General features: G+C 43.2%; 1 protein-coding gene across 2 annotated transcripts in view; it reads right to left on the reverse strand.

The window, feature by feature from the left end:
* Positions 1-8973: 8973 nt before the first annotated feature.
* Positions 8974-16887, reverse strand: part of ERCC8 (ERCC excision repair 8, CSA ubiquitin ligase complex subunit) — a 58816-nt gene continuing 50902 nt past the window's right edge. Inside the window, exon 11 of one of the 2 annotated variants that reach the window (XM_039544244.1) lies at positions 8974-10869. In XM_039544244.1, coding sequence (XP_039400178.1) covers positions 10813-10869 — 57 coding nt within the window. In that variant the 3' untranslated portion in view covers positions 8974-10812. The remainder of the gene's footprint in view (positions 10870-16887) is intronic. The other variant, XM_039544243.1, reaches the window with a different exon arrangement.

Genomic DNA, 16887 nt, shown 5'->3' on the forward strand with positions numbered 1-16887 from the left:
ACTTGGCCAGAAAGGGGTCATGAGAAGCCTTGGGTGATGCTCCCAATGTTGGCTTGAGAGCATGAGTACCAGCCTCAGGGCAGATTTTTTTTTTTTTTTAAACAAACTACTAAAACCAGGCCATAAATCCAAAATTGGTTGTGAGTTCTAAACTTAGATTTCACCAACCAACTGCAAACTCTTCAGGCACTTTAACATGGAATCACAGACAGTCCCCTTGGGTACTCTGGTCTGTCTTGCTACCCAGGTGAGCATATCTCTGTGATAGATGGACTCCTTACACCAAGAATCACAGCAATCTTCAAGTTACTCCTACTCCCAAAGGACCAGTCGCTTACCCCAGGGCAATTGTGTTTTAGGTGTCACACCAAGGATAATGACTGAGGTTAAGGAAGATGGGGCAGTAGCTGGGAATTCACGTGGAGTTTGACCTGAATTGGACTGGACAAATCAGAGAAAATGCAGGTTATTATGTACCATTATGCTAGGGTCACTCATTGTTAGCCCTAGCATGTTGTTTTCAGTAGAGTGCACACCCTATTTGCAGCCCATAGTACTTCTGTAATTAACAGGAATAATAAATCATAGAGATGAATTAATAATCCCTTCATTACAAAAGATGGAGAGAATCTAGGTATATAGGAGACACAATGTAATCCTCATGAGGTGTCAATCTATAATATAACACAGTTATTAAACTTTGAGAAGAGGGATAGCTCAGTGGTTTAATCATTGGCCTGCTAAACCCAGGGTTGTGAGCTCAATCCTCAGGGCCGCCCAGAGGATTCAGGGGGCCTGGGGTCTTTGGCGGCGGCCCCACTTTGGCAATAATTCGGTGGCCGGGGGGTCCTTCTGCTCCAAGACCCGCCACCAAAGTGTCATGAAGACCTGCGGCGGGGGCCCCCCGCTGCCAAATTACCACCGAAGCGGGACCCGCCGCTGAAGTGCTGGGTCTTCGGAGGTAATTTGCTGGCTCCGGCCCCGCAAGAGTTTTCCGGGGCTCCTGAAGCAAGTGAAGGACCCCACTCCAGGGGCTCCAAAAACTCTCTTGGGGGGCCCCTGTGGGGCAGCCCTGTCAATCCTTGAGGGGGCCACTTAGGGATCTGGGGCAAAATCAGTACTTGGTCCTGCTAGTGAAGGCAGGGGGCTGGACTCAATGACCTTTCAGGGTCCCTTCCAGTTTTGTGATATAGGTATATTTGCATTTTTGTTTAGACAGCAATATAAATCTTAACTCATAGTAGCTGTTCAACTTGTACCCTAGATAACCACATTTAATATGGTACCATCATTTAATAATTAAGTGCAACTAATGCACTTCATTACTCATCCTAAATTTTACTTAGATCTTTAGTTGAACCGATAGCAGAAGAATAGGATTCAGCTTGGTCCTCGGGCACAGTGGCTGGTTGTGTAACAATTAAAATACTCTGAAAGGTTTCCCTGGAAAACCACCGTGAATAAAATACAAAGTGAAGAGTCCAGCAAACCCTGGCTGCAAGTTTGTCTGTCAGTTATTCTCCTTCTTGAGGTGCCTACCTTAAGAAGAATAACTTGGTGGAACCCTGACTGATTTGCTTCAGATGATCCTAATATCTTACCCTGGCTTTATTGAACATGCTCAGTTTTGTGCAGTTCCAGCAAGCATCTGCAAATTCGTGTAGTCTGGAAACATACAGTAGCCCTCATTCTGTAATCAGATTGGTGCAGACAGGCTCTTGCACCTACATAGACTCATAGACTTTAATGCCAGAAGGGACCATCATGATGATCTAGTCTGACCACCTGCACATTGCAGGCCACAGAACCTCACCCACCCACTCCTGTAATAGATCCATAACCTCCGGCTGAGTTACTGAAGTCCTCAAATCATGGTTTAAATATTTCAAGTTACAGAGAATCTGCCATTTGCACTAATTTAAAGCTGAAAGTGACTCGTGCGCCATGCTACAGAAGAAAGCAAAACCTCCCCTAGGATCTCTGCCAATCTGATCTGGGGGAAAATTCCTTCCCGACCCTGAATATGGCGATCAGTTAGACCCTCAGCATGTGGACAAACCCACCAGCCAGATAGTTGGAAAAGAATTCCCTATACTAACTCAGAGCCTAGTGTCCCATTGCCGGCGGTTGGATAGATTTGCTAATAGCAGTTGCAGATTGCCTACAATGGCATGTAGCCAGTCCCATTGTACCATCCCTTCCCTAACCTTACCACGATCAGTCTTGAAGCCAGTTAGAGTTTTTGCCCCCACTGCTCCCCTTGGAAAGCTGCTCCAGACCTTCACTGTTCTCATGGTTAGAATTTCATCTAATTTCAAGCCTTAGTCCTTAAGTGCATGACCTTGCACTGTGCACTATTAAATATCATTCGAGCTCCCATTGCTATTACTCCAGTTTTCAAAGTCATCCAGACCTACTGAACTCAATGGAGCTCCACAAGGGTTTGTCTGGATTTGATTGCAGGATCAATCAATCTAGGGGATGAAGTCAAAGTTATATAGAAAACCAGGTCTTAGAAGAAGGTTAAGGTTGCAAGGTCAAACACTCAGATGGTAGGAAACACCAGCAGCGACGTTGTCCATGAAATCTTCTCTAATTCTTCCTCTTAGTGCTGACATGTTGTGATTTTTAATTCTATTTTTTCTTTTAAAGTAGTCTGGGGTTTTGTTTGTTTCACATGCAATTTAATGTATGTTGCATTAACACCCAGAGACCCCCGTCAGGATCAGCATTAGTGTGGTAGGCACTATACAAATACACAGTAGGAAACAGTTCCTACAACTTGTATATATGCGTGCAAAGCTAGCAAGAATAAATTAGTTTATTGTAAATCCTATTTCCTTTTCCAAAAGTTTGTTTCAATATGCTGTAACATAGTGTACTATTTCAAAATAAAACACCCACCAGTACAAACTAACTTTTGTAATCATACCAATTCCATCACATTTCATCACCCCAAAGGTAATGTTTTCCCTTTTATTCATAAAAACATCTTATTTACACCACACTAGCAGAAAACATATGACATAGGCTAATACAGGCTGGGAGTAAATTGTAGAATTGTGAAATGAGTTCTAATTAAATACCATACTTCTGTAGATATGCAATATATTATTTCAGAACACGAAGGGGCACAGCTAAGGTTGGGTGACAGGCATAATGTGCTGGAAGTTGCCCAGGGTATTGTTTAGCAAAAGTGCTTTGTCAGTACTTCTTACAATGTGAGCTAAAGATCAAAGGTGAAGAGAGCTCTGCATTGTACTTGTTTCCTCTCCCACAAAGCCAATCTATTAGGCTTGGGAGTCTGCAGCTGGGCAGGACTATTACTTTCTAAGGAAAAACGCCACCCCCCCCCTCCCTCATGACTTGTTGCATAAGTTAATGCAGACTGTCATAAAACCATTGTTTTTATTTATTACAGTAACATGCAGAGGTCCCAATCAGTATCAGGACTCTGTTGTGTCAGGGGCTGTACAAACACACACAAACATTCTCTCTACTAGACCCTTTACTATTTAAACTGGCAAGTGACATCCAAAAGATTGGGGGGAGAGGCATAATCAAATAGACATGATTATATATATATATATTTTTTAAAGTGCAAATGTATACAAAAGGGGAATAGAATCTCCTAATGCTAGCCAGCATTAATAAACTGATATTTTACAGGCACTGCAGCAGACTGGCGTGGGATTAGCAATGCTAATTACTTGTTGGGGAACACAAGACATTCCCTCCTCACTGCTTTGGAGACCCTCTTTGCAATGTTCCTGCCACACACCATCTGATATAACTTTTTAAGGAAAATCAACTTGCACTCTTCCAGGAGCTGAATTCCCTCTACATCCTTTCTAGAGCATCCATAGAGAAAAGTGGACAGATGGTCAGAACAACTTACTGCCGTACATAGAGTAGATTAATTTTCTGTGGCAGCACATGCAACATGACTATTCAGATTAACACTACAGTAGAACCTCAGAGTTACAAACTGACCAATCAACCACACGCCTCATTTGGAATCAAAAGTACACAATCAGGCAGCAGCAACAAAAAAAGGTGACTACAGTACAGTACTGTGTTAAACTACTAAAAAACTACTAAAAAAAAAAGGGAAAGCACCATTTTTCTTCCGCACAGTAAAAGTTTCAAAGCCATATTAAGCTGCAAACCTTTGAAAGAACAACCACAATGTTTTATTCAGAATTATGAACGTGTCAGAGTTATGAGCAACCTCCATTCCCGAGGTGTTCGTAACTCTGAGGTTCCACTGTAATAGGGCCTGAGTCAAAGTCCATTAGTCATGGACTTCAGTGGGCTGTGGATCAGGCTTACAGAGAATTAATGACAGTTGCATCTTAGCTAGAGGGTTAGTTTTCTACATTTTTAACACCCCCTCCTTCGCCCCTCCCCTTCTTAAAATGGCATCTGACAGATTAAAAATTCTTACAGACCAAGGATTATGTGTTTGGCAACCTAACTCATGTTTGTGGTGTTCAAAAACTACTGTGTCTTCAGAGGCCCTGATGAAATACAAACAGAGGATTAATAATCAGCTTTAAAATTGTGTATACAACTGAAGTTTTGTGGCTGTCAGGGCGGTCATACCATTGCCAACAGTCTCCACTAAATGAAAAAAACCCAACACACAAAAACCCACTTCTCCTCTCTCCTTATTTTGTCTAAAATTTTCACTAAATTTGCTAAAAGGATGTGTTCATGTTTGCTTACAATTTCCTCACAATGCCAGTGAAGCTCAAGCCCTGCATTACTACTACAGGTACATTCAATCCTGCTAAGTGTTGAGTACCTTTTGAAGTCAATGGGAACTGAAAGCACTCATTAGTTTGCATGGCTGGCTGCCTAGTGAACACAAAGCCTGGAGGAAAAGTAGAAAGGTGTAATTTTTGTATTGCAATGTTGTCTATGTCAAAAAATACAAATGTGTAATGTTTGTGTTCCTGCCAGCTGAATAACGTGTGCAGGCAAGAACAGGTAAATGTAGTTTGCAACAGGGCAGACCAATTTTTAAATTGGTGACTCCAATTTTTCCTACAGCAAGTTTTATCTTTTTGTGGGAAAAGTTACCACAACCTCTTCTTAGTGTTAAAGGAGCAGAAAAAAAACACTGTGCTCCTCCCTCACAGATCTAGGGAAATGGCAGGAGGTATGATCTGCCAACTGCACAGAGCTAGAGGATCTTCCCCAGCACTGAAAGGTGGTATTAACTTTTTAAAATTTCAAAACAGAATCAGTTTCTTTTCCTCCCCTTTAAGTTTCTTTTCAAAGAGAAGAGAAAAGCAAGACATTTTTTAAAAATAGGACCTAGCATTATTTTTGGCTTCTTTTATTATGTAAGGTCCAAAAGGTTTTATTTTTAAAATAGTCTATTTTTACTTTACATTTGATATTTCTAAAGAAATATCATCTTTCTTGGTTTTGTTGCAGGCATTCTTGGGAGTTTCAGAACTTGCAATGTGTGAGCAATCAGACTTTAATTGAAGAGGTGTGTAACAGATGCCCTGGGGTACATCAACATGGTTCAGGATGCCTGATATGGCCTTTGTATCAGGCGGTTGCTGGGAGTTGTACTCTTCAGGTCACTTAATGGGAGGGTCAGCTAACCAAACACCATGTGCTGGAGACAGAACCAGGGTTATTCCTTCATACAATCTTAACAAGATGAGGGCTGAGGAAAGACCCTAAAGGAAGTCAGTCATGAGAACCTTGCAGGAGGCTTCTAGGGGATAGCTAGGAAGGTTGTCTTCTTCCCTTCCCAGCTTGCAGAAAGCAGGACAGGGCTCTTACAAAAGCCTTAATACACAACACTGGGGATCTTCTGTTTATTAATAAAACCAGCTCACAGGAAAGGGACATGGAATTGAACTCGAGTTTGGGTTTTATTTTGGCTACTGAGGCTGGTGCACCTGCCCATCAGCTTATATGATGACAATGTTAAATTTTAAATAACCTCTTCCACAATGTTCATTTGTCATTGGAGTCAAATAGCAGTTAAGAAAAACAGGTTCCCTAAAAATTGCTCAGTTTTGTTACTTTATTCTTGTGATGTCATATTTGCACTAGTGCTCTAGCCACCACAGTTTTTCACAGGCAGATAAGACTAGACTTTCTAATACTAATAATTAAAAAAAGGAGAATCCCAATTCTTTCCTGGTTTTCTATACAAACAAAAACCCCTCAGTTCTTACATATAAGCACATAACAGGAACAAAACAAAAAAAGCCACACAAGCCCTTTCTATAGCTTACCATTAAATATTTACTCATACAGCAATGAAGTACATTTTTATGTACAATCAATCTTAAATTATTTGTTTTAAGAGTTACTTACGTTATGTTTTGATAGAGGGTGGGAAATACTGAATGGCAGAAATACAGGAAGGAATCTGCTACCCTCTGAAACAATATACTGTCTTCAAGATTATCTTCCAGCTAGAGAAAGCTAAATGCAAATCGAGTTGTTCAGCTAGCATGCCACAAAAGGTGTAACTTGTATTATTTGTATTACAGTAATGTCAGGAGGCCTCGATCAGGGTCCCACCACATCAGATATTGGACACACATACTAAGACTTCACTGAAGAACTTACAGTTTAATGAGCACTGTACTGATCCTTAGTGATTTACACTGGGGGCCTTTAGGGCTGTACTTACATTACAAAAATGATATATGGGTACAACTGAGGCCCTTTCTCAAATGGTGTGATAGTTCTAGCATACATGTGCAAGGCAGAGGGACTGTAGCACTGGGTTAAAAAAAATAAAGGAAAAATGCCACAAAGGAAAATTATAACTATCACTTTAAGGGTCTCTGGCCCAGCGTTGCCAGATCTAACAATTTCCTAATCAGTCTTGCGATATTTGTTGCTTTTCTTAAAGCCCCAGATGCTGGAGTAAAGTGATTACTGAAGATTGCTGGAGATAAGTGAGATGAAAATCTTAACTTTCAATTAAATAAATATAACTTAGTCCTCATGACTGCATAGAAAAGCTTGAAAACATGAACCCCAACAGCTCAGAACAAGACGACACAAAAGACTCCTGAATTTATTAGTTTCATGGATTTTGAGGGGTTTAACACATTATTTTTGAACGCTTGAGTTGACAATATTGATGGCTTCAAATGACAATGCTGGCTGGCCCCTTGAACCTCAGCCCTGGCTATAAGGAAAAAGAACCGTTTTCCTCTGTCTTGAGTCATTCGGAAGGGTCCAATGCTAAACCACTAGCAGACTCCTTTCAATCCATAACCAAACAGAAACATAAAATCATACATCATATCTAAGAGTCTCATTGGACAGAGTTCAGGCTTCACGCAGAGATGAAGCAGGCTGTTTCCAAGGGTTGCCTGGCTCTTCAGTAGGCCTGGCTCATTTCCCTCTTTAGAATGGAAGGAAAACGGAAGAGCGAAGGAGAAAGGTCTCTGAGCAAATCATTTCCTTTTCATGTTACAGTACTTGTCCTGCCAAGTCCTGGTGCAAAACTTCCTATTTTACTGGAAGGCAAAGCAACTTTTCTGGCCAGAGTAGATTCCTGGTCTGACCTTCCCTGCAGGCAATTAACCTCTTCCCCTCCTGCTCTAAGCATTATCCCAGTACCCACTGCTGTAGTAGAAGTGCCCTCAGTAAACTACTTCCTTCTCTATGGAACTACTTGCTTTCAGAAGCAGTAGAATTTCCCTCTTCTAAGTTGATCTGAGCTTCCAAATTTCTCTCAAACTATCAGGCAGTATTTCATAAAGATGCTCAGATACCATGGAGATGGATATGGTAAAAAGAATTAGAACAGAACTCGTTTAAGGTCTTAGGCTTGAATGGCACACAGACATGAGAACTGGGACTGTTCTACAGCTTCTACAATTCAGTGTAGCCTATACCTGGCACTGTTTCAAATCCTGCTACACTGCATTCAGTTCTATCTTTGTTCAGTATTTGGGGTCTTCTGTCATAAAATTGAGGGGGAAATTACTGCACCAGTCCTGTTACATTTATATGGCATATTTCATCCAGAAGAATCCTAACCACGTAATGTATCAATGAACTATAGTAACTATTGAAGAATGCAGCAGCAATTAAAAAAAAACAATAAAATCTCCTGTAATATTTTAGGGAAGGAAGTAAATGTCAAAATTGAATCTTTAGGGGAAATCTAAACAATTACCCGCAATAGAATTTGTCCAACAACAATTAAGGTGCTGTCTAGTGCCCAGGTGTTTAATAACTTGGGAACTAGCCATATGCTATGGGGCACTACCAGTATGATTTAAGATTTTTGGCTGCTGGGGAGGTGGGAGTTGGCCAGGACTTTTGCCTGGTGTCAGTGAATACAAACTGGCCCCACCTTCCCTCAAACTCCTCTCCCTTCAGCTTGGAACTAAAGCCAGCAGGGTGCATCAACAGCCAAGAGGTTCTCAGGCTGGGAAAGGATCGGTACACTGCAATACTACACAGAATGAAGCCAGGCAGAGATTCCCCGAGTGTTCAGAAAGTGGGGGAATGGGAAGCACGTAGCATTTCATTTGGAAGAGAAAGGCAGTGCCACACACAGGAAATATAGTTAATGGCTGTCAGTTTGGAACCCTGGCTGTAAAATGAAAATTTTCTTTACCGTATTTGTCTTCTTCCATTTGACAAATTTGGATCTCTCTACCTCCCATTGGGTATGGAACACAAAAACTACCCTGGGTCTGCTTCTTTAAGTACCAACATTTTCCATGATCACTACACAGCTCAGGAAGAACTGATTAGTATTTAATTTATTTCTCCTTTTGATGGCTGTCTCTGAAGTAATTCACAAATCAGATGATCACTAAGGAGAGTGGTTTAAAAAACACAGGATCTAATGAACATCCCTCTCAAGACCAAAAAACCACCTTTTTACTCAATTTTGAAAATGTGAAGTACAAATATGATATTCAGTATGTAGCATCTGTATATACACATAATATGTAACAAAAATGTTGCCCAATAATACAAATAGTTTATTCATTTTGCTTTTGTTTTGTAATAAAGCTTATTTTCATTAAGTTACCAAGATTCCCTAGGCTTTGGGAGGAAAAGAACTAACAAGTGGTAATTAAATGAAAGTTTCATCTTTAAGAAGCCAATTTCAATTTCTAATATTCCCCTACACTTACTGGGTCCGGCTGGTCCCTTGAACTACAATTAAGTGAAGCTTTTGGGAATCTCCCTGCCCCCAACTAGTATAGCTTCATAACAACTTTAAGGGAGGCCAAATTTTGGATTTCACCATTCCTGGCAATTGTAAACTTAGTATTTTTATATTAACTCTTCTGAATTACTAGGATTTCCTTGAGTCTCTCCATGCCCCTTTCACTGGACTGGTATATGGAATAATAGTATGCAATTTTTTACAAATGTAATTCTAAAATGTGCACTAATTCTGTTAGTGACATACAGTACACAGGCTAAATAATTTTCATCCAGTTGCTTAACACTTTTTCCCTTCTTGTTTGAATCCTGCCCCTCCATTTGGTATGAACTTTTCCCTTGGAAGTACTGCATCCCAGCTATCCTTCCTCCACTTGATGGGAAGCCTTTTAGTGCAGCTCCTTAACTCAGTCCTCAGGGAATAGCGAGCGCTGCTCCTGTAGCACACTCAGCCCAGCACTGGGCTAAGAACTGACCCACCAAACCTCCCGCATGACAGTACAAAGCAAAGACCCTACTCACACATTCAGTTGAAATGAAGACATTTTGAAGGACTGTTTTTTACATTTCCATTTTATTCAAATTTTTCTTCTGACTTGAGGCTTGTTAAATCCAGAAGGCTACATTATAACCGAAGAGGGAAAACACACCCAGCACAGACAGGAGACTCTCAGCTTGCTGAGATTCCTCTAAATCATCTTGAGGAGAAAGGGAGATCTGGTCTTACACACCCAGAACATGCAGGAGGTTCAACCTCTTAAGTCACAGCACACTGGCAGAGGCCCAGTGCCTCAGCACTAGCTTTCCCTTTCTCCTCCTCATCCTGACTCTTTGGCTGTCACAGAAGCCAAGTCCCCATTCAGTGTTTGCCTGCTGCTATCCATGAATTTTCCCCTCCACTTGTGGGGGTTTCATGCAGCAGAGGATGCCCACTGATCTTATGATCATGTTAAAAGGACCAGTAAGATCCTATTCCATGTACTTTGCTTCTATTTTTAAATACCTGGGATGGGGTCAGATATTAAATTGATGGGGGCTATATAAATACCTAGATAGAGAATACCAGCCTTGCTTCCTTCTAATTGAGGAAGCTGGATTCCATAATGCACCCATGGAGAGGCATCTGTAAAATGGGGATAATACAAAGGAACTGGGATTTAAACACCCCAGCTCCTCTCCACACTCATCTCGTCCCAATCTGCCCAATTTAGAACCCCTGAAAATAGAAGGAATTGTCAGGCCTCACTATTTTAGTGACACAAGAAGAGAGATGGGGTGTACTAGCATCTGATGATCAGAAATTTTGCTTTTCTTAATATTCAGCTCAACAACTAGGTACAATATACCAAATTGCTTTGCCTAAAGTTTGGGGGTGGGTGGGAAGAGAGTGAGAAGGCCAGGTGAAATAAAAGAATACTAGTTCAAAATATAGTAACAACACAGAAGAAACATTAAGACAGTACAAGAAAGTAACTTTACAAGAAAATCTAATTTCTGAAAGGCTGAGCTTTAAGGAACTCTACAAAAGAAGCTTATGACAAATACTTGTTCAATTCTGCAGATAGAGTCCTTTCTTCACAAACATGGTGCATGAATGTCAGTTTTATATCAACAGCTAATTGAGATTCATCCTTCATCATCACTGCTGCTCCATCCATCTTCAAATGCTGGATTTAAGCGTTGCTGAGGTAGGAGATAAAATATATATTTTTTAATAGTTTGCTTTTTAAAAACTGAGTGAAAAAATTGAAATTTAATTATGATTTAATTAATAAAGATTTAATTATGAAGAACTAAATTAAGGTCACCACTCAAGTCATTTCTTATATTACTATTTAATATATACTATTCATTTTCTCTTATTTTTACTGCATTTTTGAAGCAGATGGTTGTCCATCCTATAAATTAATATATTAGAGTAAATTAGGAAATAAAGTAGTATCCTGCATATGACTGACGTAGTCACAAGGTCTCTGGCACATGGATTGAAATGTACAATTTCTTACCCAGTAATTTCCTTTCTGCTAACAGCATCTCCCACAATTCTGTTACATATGGGCTATTCCCCTTCCTGCCTGCAATTTGCAGAGGCAGCTCAAAGCTGCAGCAGAGCCTGTGCTAGCCACACACCTTCTCCTGCTTGCTGCCAGATGATTCATTCCACAGCTGTGAAAAACCTCCTACAAAATTAACAAAAAACTTCAGTGCCAACTAATGAATTATGTACAGTAGGCCACTGCCTACATGGTGACTATCCAAATAAAATGCTGACTCTTGGTTGTGAAGCCATCCAGCAGGGGACAATTGTGGATGATCCTGTTAGCAGACAGAAAATTACTGGGTAAGAAATTTTCCATTCTGCAGCCCAGCATCTCCCACAATTTGGATATGTATGAGAAGTAGCACACAGTGAACTGGAACAGGGAGGGACAGAGAAGTGAATATAAGAAACAGGATATACCCCACTTTTTGAATTGTTCAAATGGCCAAGTTATGTCTGGACCACTACCCACAGCACCTTCTTGCCAAAGAGGCCTCTGTGGATACAGAAACTCCATCCTATAGTGTCTGATAGAGGCATTAGCCAATGATCACATGGCTGCTCCACAGATCTCTGCCATGGAAGTGCCTCTCTTTTGGCCCATGAGGTTGCCATGGATCTTGTAGAATGCACTCTGATTTTCCAGAACCGGCACGCTGAATGACTTGTATGCCTCAGCAATGCATAGTCTTATCCACCTGGTATGGGATAGCTTAGTTACTAAGCCTTGGCACCTCGGGATGAAAGGAAATGAAGACGGCCTGATCTCCTCAAGGATTCTGTATGCTTGATATAAATATTCAGTGCTCTTCTGACACCTAGGGTGTGCCACTGCTTCTTGGTCAGGTGCTGTGGCCATGGGCAGAATGAACAGTCAGAGGCTCAAAGGCTGGTTGAGTGGTTAGGGCTTTCAACGCCAGTGGTAGTTCCCACTTAGGGAAGATCGGTCTGACCACTGGTTTTTCTCTGACAAATCTGCATACCTGAGGGTTCTGCCAAGGAGCCCAAGGATCCTGCAAATAGTACACTGCTTACGGCTGGCAGCTGGTAGGCTACAGTGCTGGGCAAAAGACCTTTATCCACACATTCCTGAAGGAAGTCCAGAGTGGCCAGAATCCCAGAATCCCTTGGATCTCCGCTGTGCTCCTGCATCATGAACTGAATTTGGTCCATATGTAGGAGCAGGTTTTAGGCTGGAAACTCTCCTGGATGAGAGTAGAGTCCTGATCACTTTAGAAGACTCGCTGAGAGCAGCTAATGCTTTCCTCTTTCAATCGCTAAGCTGCCTGTTGAAGACTATCTGGGTCTGGGTGGACAAATGGGTCTTGGAAAGAAGACGTCTGGTCTTGTCAAAAGCTGCAACAGTGGTTCCAGCTTTAATTCTCCTAGATTAGAGTAGTAGGGTCTCCTTGGTTGGTATAGAATTAGCACTGTCTCCCCTCCTTCTTCTTGCCTTATAGTTTGGATCACCTTCCCTAGAAGATGAAACGGTGGGAATGTGTGTAGCAGGCCTTGTGGCTATCTATGCAACGCAGCATCTGTCCCCATGGGGTCTGCTTGCTATGTGAAGAACTTTGGCCATTTTGTATTCTTGAAATTGACAAACAGGACAACTGAAGGGAGACCGAAGGTCTGCAAAGATCAAAGTGAAGACTTCCTGGTGCAGGCATCACACTGAATAGTTGACTTTGTATCTGCGGAGCCAGTCTTCCTTTAGGTTCAGCTCTCCCCTTTATATGTATCACCTTTAGGGAAGGGAGAATCTTCTTTATCCATTTCATTGTTTCCATCACTTCTGCATGTAGAGCTACACTCCTCATTCCCCTTTGGTTGTTTATGTATGCAGTTGTGGCTGCGTAGTTGAACCAAGACATGGTTGCCCTCCTGATGCACTATGCTGTTCTGGGTCCCAGAAGCATTCCCCCTCTCTTCAGCCTGGCATCTGTTGTGAAAACCTACAGGCCTGGAAGGTATATGGGAAGATCCCTGTGGATGTTCTCTGAGACTATCCATTATCTTAAGGGATTCCAGCACCTGGTTGGGAACTGGAAAGTGGTCTTGCATTCGCTCCAAGGAATGGTCCCATACTCTCAGAAGAAAGGCCTGGAGACACCAGATGTGTGACCTAGTCCTTGGGGAGACCCATGTGTATGAGAGCAGAAGGCCCAGTGGATAGAGACGCTGAGCTATGGTTGGCCTCATGCATTTGTCCAGCATGGATATGAGATCTTGGATTATCTGGAACCTGTCTAGATGGGTAGATCTTTGTCACTGAAGTGCATCTCCACTGCTAGGTGAATTATGTTTGTCTAAGGAATCAGTGAGCTTTTCCTGGTGTTATTGCAAAGTCTGGTTGTAGCAGAGTGTTGGTGCAAAAGCACCTAATTACCTCTGTTCAGCCAGCTCCAATCAAGGGAAATATATTGGGGCTGGTGAAACAGACCTGATGCCTGGCCTGGGGATTGGCTCCACCTGTGGGCCTGACAAGCCAGCAGTTATAAGGGCTGGGAGCCAGAAGAAGAGCCAGGCAGGGAAAGGTCAGACTCCTAGCTGTGGGCTGACTGCAGGAAAAGAGGGAACTAACCCTGTAAGCCTTGTATATAGCTCAACGCTGGTGGTGGGAGAACTGTGTATGTGTAAATAAAGCCAGGGGTGCTGCATACCTGAAAGCCTCTCTGCACTTTATTGGGATAGCCAGCGGGCTCTGGAAGAGTAGTGTGACAGAGAACCTGTCACACTGGTGCTTGGAGATAATCCAGAGTCTAGGTTGTGGCACTGCATGCTGTAGTTTGTGAGCTGTGCCTTGTTGTACAACCAGCCACTTAGGACTCTGGGTGCAGAGGGTGAATCTGAAAGAAGGATTTAGTTATGCTGAGGATTTTGTTGGTTTGGAGGAATACTGATCTAGGTTTCCTTGGAAGCTTCTGCTTCAGATTTTTTCCCCATGCCACTGTACAAGTATTGTAATGCAATCACTATCATGAAAGTGCAACTTACGTTTTATATGAATGCACTCAAAACCAAAACAATGTAAAAGTTTAGAGCCTACAAGTCAAAGCATGAAGGGGCATATAATGTTTAGCATATATGGCACGTAAATATCTTGCAACAGTCGCTACAACAGTGCCATGCAAACGCTTGTTCTCATTTTCAGGTGGCGTAAATAAGAGGCAGGCAGCAGCATTATCTCCCATAAATGTAAACAAACTTGTTTGTCTTAGCAACCGGCTCAACATGAAGTAGGACTACGTGGATTTGTATGAGGTGAATTGAAAAATACTACTTTTTATGTTTTTAGTGCAAATATCTGTAATAAAAAATATCAAAGTGAGTACTGTACACTTTGTATTCTGTGTTGTAATTGAAATTACTATATTTGAAAATGTAGAAAAAGATCCAAAAATACACATAATAAATTTAAATTGGTATTCTATTATTGTTTAACAGTACGATTAACCGTGATGAATCATGACTATATTTTTAATCTAGTTAATTTGTTTTGCGTTAATTGCATGCATTAGCTGTGATTTATTGACAGCCCTAATATAAATATAAAAACACATTTTAGTTTAAGACTTGGTTTAATCAGGTGTGCTCATTTTGCTCGTGATACCTTGAAAGAAGGCATCAGTGGGAAAACATGCATCATCATAATGCTCAAAAAGAAAGATCTATTAATAAAAAGTTTCTTCCAGGCCACTGACAGACATCTGGTCTTGGAAAAGTTCTGCAGGGTTTTTTTTTGGTTTGTTCGCGTATGCACACAACAGGGTTGTCCCTAGCCATTTGGGTGCCCTACGCAGGAGGGCTGTGTTGTACCCCAGGCCTCCCCCTCCAAGGGTCTGGAAGGCAGGAGTTGGCTGTGGGGATTAGCAGGGGGCCGGGAGCAGCCTGTTCTGCTTCCCTCATCCCTGTCCCAGACCTGTCGCTCGGGGGAAGGGGTTTGGGGGAAGGGATCCCCCACTCACCGGCAGTGGTGGGAAGCAGAGCAGCCCAGCCCCAGCCCAGTCTGCTCTACCCCACCAGCTCCCACCCGTGGCGCTCCGCTTCCAGCCACCGGTGAGAGCCGGGGCTGGTCCTTTCCCCAACCCGAGGGACATAGCTGAGGCCGGGGCAAGGGAAGCGGAGCGGGCTGGGGCCGCGTCTCTCCACTTACCACCACCAGTGAGTGCGGGAGGCAATCCGTTCCCTGCACTCACTGGCGACAGGAAGCGGAGCGCTGCAGCTGGTGGAGTACAGCAGGCTGGGGTTGGGTTGCCCCGCTTCCCGCTGCTGCCGGTGAGTAGGGGGTCGCTGGGGGAAGAGGTGGAATGGGGGCGGGCCAGGGGCAGAGCAGAGGGGAAAGGTAAGAGGCAGGGCGGAGGGAGTTGTCCGGGGCCCCGCACCCCCCTAGGGATGGCCGAGGGATAGGGCTGGTGCCCCAAATTTCATGGTGCCCTAGGCAGCTGCGTATGCCTAAGGACGGCCCTGGCAGGCAATGCCTTTTTCTTTTCTTCCCCGGCTGCTTATAGGGTAAAGTAGTACACTATTCATCCTGATCTGGGGACTGTACAATAGAGGAGTACTTTATACATCTCTCAATTGTGAAAATAGTTGTTAGAGGTCCCAGAAGCTTGAAAGATTGTCTGCCTGCTCCTCCTAGTTAGTAAGTACTATATGAGCAACCCAGTACCACTTAGATATACTCAGGAAATCAGTATCACTTTGAACGTGGGAAGGGATTTCTCACGTACCCCTACGTAATCCTACAAAAGTGCCTCTGTTCTGGTCACAGACTGCCTGAAGTGCTCAAGACTTTAATGTGGAGCCACCCTGTGGACCTGGGAAGGGGCTTTGAGAGACCCTTCCCCACCTTTCAGCGTCGAAGGCCCTTTTCATGGCACAGCACGGGTTATGGCTGATGCTCAGAGGGCACAATTCCCATTCCGCTGCTGCCTCAAATCTGAGCCACTTTCCTGGCAGAGTCAGAGTCCTTGGGCTGAAAGCCAGACAGACCATGCAGCCAATTCATATGAGGCTGCAGCCCGAGGCAGGGCTGCACAGGAGGGAGATGCTTCTCTGCGTGCCTAGACATGCTGCAGGGTGGGAGAGGGACAGCGAGCATGCTACAGTGCACGGGGAGAGACTTCGTGCAGGAAAAGAGCCCCAGCAAACACTCTTTCAGGAGGAGAAGGCAAAAGTAGGGTTGCCACCTGTCCAGGTTTTATCCAGACAGTCTGGTTTTTGGTTTCTTGTCCAGGAGCCATTTAGGATTGCCAGGTGCCTGGTAGTAGACCAGAAAGTCCAGTCAAAAAAGGAACCTGGCAGGGTCTGGTCAGATGTACTGACCGGACACCAAATGTCCAGTTACCACAGGGCAGAGGGAGGTGCCAGGTCATTAACCCACACCAGCCCCTGCTTACTGGGGCTCCCTCCTACTTGCAAGAAGGCTCCTTGTCAGGCTGCAGCAGCTCCTGTCCCAGCCACAGGGCAGAGGGAGCCCAGCTTGCGGGGGTGGGGGGTGGTATGCGAGCTGATTTTCTGTGGCTCTCACGCTGCCCAGGTCCTGGCCACTGGACAATAGTTTAGTTATATATTAGTTTATATATATAGTTTAGTTATATATTAAAGACTTATAGAAAGAGACCTTCTAAAAACGTTAAAATGTATTACTGGCACGC

Source organism: Mauremys reevesii, linkage group 6 (genome assembly GCF_016161935.1).
Source record: "Mauremys reevesii isolate NIE-2019 linkage group 6, ASM1616193v1, whole genome shotgun sequence".
Classification (NCBI taxonomy): Eukaryota; Metazoa; Chordata; order Testudines; family Geoemydidae; genus Mauremys; species Mauremys reevesii.